This window comes from Sinocyclocheilus anshuiensis, unplaced genomic scaffold, assembly GCF_001515605.1.
Source record: "Sinocyclocheilus anshuiensis isolate Anshui unplaced genomic scaffold, SAMN03320099.WGS_v1.1 scaffold1161, whole genome shotgun sequence".
Classification (NCBI taxonomy): Eukaryota; Metazoa; Chordata; class Actinopteri; order Cypriniformes; family Cyprinidae; genus Sinocyclocheilus; species Sinocyclocheilus anshuiensis.
This window is the reverse complement of record NW_015558611.1, coordinates 213,288-219,110: the sequence shown is the minus strand read 5'-3', so window position 1 is coordinate 219,110 and position 5,823 is coordinate 213,288. Positions and strand designations below refer to the sequence as shown.

At 36.9% G+C, this 5,823-nt stretch overlaps 1 protein-coding gene across 1 annotated transcript in view; it reads right to left on the bottom strand.

Annotated features, from left to right (window-relative positions):
- LOC107680298 (mRNA-capping enzyme) overlaps positions 1–5,823 on the bottom strand; it is a 126,464-nt gene that overhangs the window by 52,416 nt on the left and 68,225 nt on the right. The window contains exon 12 of the mRNA XM_016476142.1: positions 3,821–3,889. Within this exon, the coding sequence (XP_016331628.1) occupies positions 3,821–3,889 (69 nt within the window). The remainder of the gene's footprint in view (positions 1–3,820; positions 3,890–5,823) is intronic.

Genomic DNA, 5,823 nt, shown 5'->3' with positions numbered 1-5,823 from the left:
TCGGTATTCGGCCCAGTGTTTCATTTTGTTCGGCTTCGGCCAAGAATTTTCATTTCGGTGCATCCCTACCTGATAAAGATCCAGACCACAGTCCACTATTTCAGGACCCCTGACATGGAAATGCCTGATGTTTTGTATTTTTGAATTCGCAGAAAGGCTAAATGCGAAACATTTAGGATGAAAACCCAGCTACTGTCTCTTGCCTAGATAGGCAACATCTAATTTGAAATGGACATTTTACATTTATGCATTTGTCCAAAGCATCACTGCACACTTTTTGCCATTATGTATGATCCCTGGGGATCAAAACCATGACCTTGATGTTGCTAGCGCCATGCTCTACCAGCACTATAACAGGTGAGCAAACAGATTGACTGATTTCTATGGTTATACATATGCAAAAAGCTCATTGGATTTCAAGTCACGCAACATCAGATTAGCATAATTTCGCTTTGTCCTTTGTCTTGGATTTCTTCTTTCACTGAGCTCATTGCAACACATTCTAAGATTGCATTCACTACAAGGGATACATACAGTGCTGCCTTACAATTTGGCAAAATAAAGCTGTCTTAGGAGGCAGCAAAGTTAAGTTTCCTGTTGCTTTGGACCAAAACTCAAGACAAAGCTCACTAGGTTGCAGAACAACTGTGTACAGACTCTAATTCTTTACCTAACAGGGAATGACCAGATGGACTGGATATTGTTCAGCGCCAAAGAGGGAAGTCTGACACGGCTCTGCTATCAGCGGATGCACATAAGCGCTTTAGAAAGGGTTGAATGAGCCTATCTTTTTGAAATGCTGAAGAGATTTGGATTTGGTGGAATGGCTTGTTCTATAAAAATCCTATAGCTGCTGGGCAACAACATGGTGTCAAAGTCGTTTAACATTTCCAGAGGCAGGGCTCCTCTGTCCTCTGTATAAGTGCCAATGAACCTTTTGTAGAGCATAAAATAGCCTTTGTGCTATTGATGTCTTACTCTATCTAAACTGCCTTGACATCTAATCATGCTTTACTAAGTCTTATTGACACAATTAAGAAAACATCAGGCTGCAAGATTAATAAGCCTCATGATACTTCATTACCCATATAGAATTACTACTCTGAAAATGCACCTACTACTAATACATATGGACCGACAGATGGTGGATTTTAATGTCTTAATAAAGAATCAAATTTAAGAGTTTAGATCTAAGGTGCTGCAACACACCTTGTTACAGCAAAAAAAAAAAAATGGTGGTTTCCATTGGTTCCGCTGGTTTCAGGGTCTCTCTCTTTCAAAATGAGAGCTCATGTGAGGGACGCTGAGATGCCCAAACTGAACACAAGATTGAAATGATTGCAGTGCACCTAACTAACGTGCACCAGCAATGTTACATTATGACGACATTCTCGACAGCTGTGTAATGTATGAGGTTCAGAGGTTCTGCATCACACATTACAGTAAAAGAAAGTCAAATTCAGAGCAGCTATGAGAGACGCTGATCGAAACATCATGTCAGCAGAGAAAATACATTATGCTGTATAAATAGAGGGCTTCTGAGGACACCTCCTGTAATACATTTTTAAACATATTGACGTGATTGATCAGTTGTCATGCAGGAATGTGGTGTGTATGACCTTTACCTTGCATTTGCAGAAAGACTGAACAATATTCGAAAAATCAAGCAACCTGATGGGTGTTTTTATGATTTCTGCAGCTTTAATGATGCAATTTTAGATGCCTCTCTCTTCAGTTTTGTTTCTAATCAGTCACGTTGACGCCCAGCTTGTGTTTTCAATCCGGCACACCTGCAGAGAACCTCACGTGTGTTTATCCTCCTGGGACCTGCTTTTGTCCTCTATAGAGGATATTTGTTTTTTTGTAAATTTGTCTGTGGCCATATATACCACATTTTACAGCCACTTGCCTGGTGCATTCTGGGCTTTCAGAGAAATCAAACGTTGGGGGGTTTGGCTATGGGAATTGAATTGTCTTAATGGCTGCACAGTCCATTTTATCAGGGTTTCTGCAGGTTTTAAGACTCTTTAAGACCAAGTAACGAAAATGTCAGGCATTAAAGATCAGTTTGGTCTCTGAATGTAAATCTTGTAAGTCTTGAATTAGCAGCGTTTCAAAGTTTGAAAATACAGCTTCTAATTAGAGATCGACCGATAGTGGATTTTGCCGATACCGATAGCTAGGTTGGACCACACTGGCCGATACCGATTAATTAACTGATAGTTTTAAAATTGATACTGAACAAAAACTAAAATAGTGCTTTATTAACAAAAACAGTACTGAGCCATACTAGTAATAGTAGTAAAAAAAAATAAAATAATAGTAATAGTAAATGTTGAAATTAACACACTCTAACAAGGAACAATACTTACACAGCTTTCATTAATCTTAATGCTACAAATGGACTCTTATTTTAAAGTGTTACCATTTCATTTCAACTGTCATGCTTAAAGATGCACATCTTTAAATATATACACAAAGGCTATAGCATTAAAATTATATACATATGGATATTGTATGTATACTCTCACACTTTAACTGCTTCTATAATATAATGTAATTTAAAGGAAAACTATGTGAATGGCGCTCTGTGGCGCGGCAGGATTTTCTGTCGGCTGCATTTAAATCCGCGTCTGAAGTTTCCCGCTCTGTTCAGCGTGCAGCGTGCAGTATCACGTGCTGTCAGTGATTTCACCCACTAGAGGCTGCTCTCGCACTGTGTAATGACAGCAGACCCTTCTCAGCTGCTCCAGCAATGGACGCAACCCGGAAAACTATCGGCATGGATTTTTGTCGATAACCGATAGTTCCAGCAATCAACTATCGGTGCCGATTAATCGGCAAAACCGATACATCGGTCGACCTCTACTTCTAATATATCTCCATCACTTTTGAATTAGTTTTACAATAAATAAGTAAATAAATAACTAAATAAAAACCCTTGTTTTCCAGTGCATATTTTTAGGCCGTAATTTGTAGAAGGATTCTTGCAAATAAACGTATCAGCCTCAACATTCAGTGACTGTTTTAAACTACTTTTTGTTGAACTTATTTAAGACTTTGTAAAAAAAATTTAAAATAAAATAATAATAGCAAATCACTGCTTATTCAGATCTGAATGAACTAGCATGCATACATGACCTAGAATCATTTTTATTATGGGAAAAATATGAAATTTGGTGCATTTTTGGTGCATTTGGTGCATTGAAATTTGGTGTTGTTGATATTTCTATGATGTAAATATGTAATGTAAAAATGCTTATAATAGTATAACAGACTACTTACATAAAATGCATATAATTATCAGTTCTTAATCTGAATCTCTCAGTATTATATCTTAGTAAGATGATATTTTAAATGCTTAGTTTGATGATCAAAGCTCTGTCATTTTTTTGTGGCGGCGAAACAAATAATGCAATGCAACACAATGATGATTTAGAGATGAACAAAAATCCTTCCTCAAAAGCTTGATGATCATATTTGATACTCAACAATTTAACATGATTTTTCTCAAAATAATAGAAGTGTGTAATTCATAATTCACGTTTACTTCACACAAAACAAAAAGTCTGTTGTTGGCTGAGCATTTTGTCTAGATTTGAGCAGCTAGTAGTCTCATAAAGACTCAATAACAGTTTTGTTTTCAGCTTGATAGCATTCGTGTGCATACACATCGTATAATACCGCATTAGCCATGGATTATTACAGCCATAAACTGAAATGCTTATGAGGGAGTCTGAATGATGAGCCTAAACCAAACCCTGAATTTGCAGTCAAAGTGCATTTCTCTCCTAGCGGTTTGTATTTGTGTCAGACTCACCCCTATAGGCTGGAAGATAAGACCATCGACTTCATGGCTGACCTGCGAGGTGAAACTGCCCTCCAGGAGCTGTGAACAAAGCAAAAGACAATGAGAATATATAATGTGTATATAGTACAAAGAACATGTAGCCTATAGGCAGAGACACTCTCCAGGAGAGCACAAGGTCAGACTGCTTCCACAAACACAGAGATGTTTCGAAAGAGCCACAGAGTTTAGTCTTTTAGAGGAAACCAACATTTGAACAGCTCACTGCTTGCATATTAAACTGGGCTTTGTGAACATATATCAAAAAATGTACATTTGCATGCAAGCATTAGTGTCTGGCCAAATTCATCATAGAAACTGTGACGAGTGAAAATACTGTGGCACTATCATAACATTGTGCTGTTAGTTTGGGGCTGTTTGACCAACCAATGGCAGGGCAGTATGTAAATTCAGAGCCTTAAAGGGACAGTTCACCCAAAAAATGCCTCGTATTAACTTGTGAGACTTCCGTTCATCTTAGAAATGCAAATGAAGATGTTTTAATGAAACGAGAGCGACATCAGTTCATTACACCAAAACTTTGACAGCTGAAAAAGTTAATTAAGAGATCGTAAGAGTAATCCATATGAATAGAGCGGTTTGATCAAAGTCTTCCAAAGAGACATGATCACTTTATATGATGAAGAGATTTCATTTAGACTTTATTCACATATAACCACACAGAGCACATCAAATATGGCAAATGGAAGCTTAAACCAATAAGGCTTGTTTTTGCGTGTCACACAAGCACTTTGAGCTTCTGCAAGAACCAATGAGGTTTGACCTTGCAAGTCAAGCAATTACATTTGAGCTTCTGATTACCATATCTGATGTGTTCATTTGATGTTTGTGTGTTGATGAATGTTTATATAAATAAACATATAATATAAATATTAATAAATCGGTTCATTTTATAAAGCTATCATTTATGATCTCTTAATGAGTTTTTGAAGTGTCAAAGTTTTGAATTAATAGACAGAAAACTCAGGTTTCATCAAAAATGTGTTCTTTTTGTTTTGAAGATGAAGAGAAGTCTTATGTGTTTGGAACAACACGAAGGCGAGTAACCGATGACAATTTTCATTTTGGGGTGAAATCGCCCTTTAAATGCTCATGAATAATTTAAGTTTACATGAAACATTTGCAACGCATTTAGCTTCCAAAATATGATGTACTTGCAAGTGTTACTGGATATTCAATGAGAAAAATGAGTAACACTTTAGATTAGGGAACATATTCACTAAATAAGAGTTTTCCCTCAATAATCATTTGCTGCTTATTAATAGTTAGATATGTGTTAAGTTTAAGTATGGGGTCGGATTAAGAGATCTAAAATATGGTCATGCTGAATAAGGCATTAATATGTGCTTTATAAGTACTAATAAACAGCCAATATGCTTGTAATAAACATGCTAATAAGCAACTAGTTAATAGTAAATAGTGTTCCCTAATCTGAAGTATGGACTACAGGCTCCACTAGGAATCAAGTAGATTAAAAACAAAATCAAAGGGTCTGGTGAGTGGTTTCAGAGGTGGAGCAAGTAATTACACATTTAATTAAAGACACAAAGACAAACACGTCATTTAATCTTTGAAATAACGTGCACTGATGAATCAACAATCACACTAAAAACACACATAAGAAAGTAAACAGGGTCCGTTTCTATTTCACGTTGACTCATCCTTGAGAAATTGCGACCAATATCAAATGCAAACAATGCATTATAATAGTGAAGTGTACAGAAATCAAAAATGCGTATGTCAAACAACAGAAAGTAGCGAGTGAATTTGGTCAAAAGGTGGCGGGGCTCTTGTGTTTTCATTAGCGCGGCGCCGTCTATAGAGCAGCTGCTGTAAATTAATTCCTTTCTAATAAATGTTTCAAGACCTTGAGCCTGTTTGCGTTTAAACGGATCTCTGCCGTCAATGTTCGCTACACAGCTCAGACAAGCTCTCCCACCCCGATATCCTGCTGA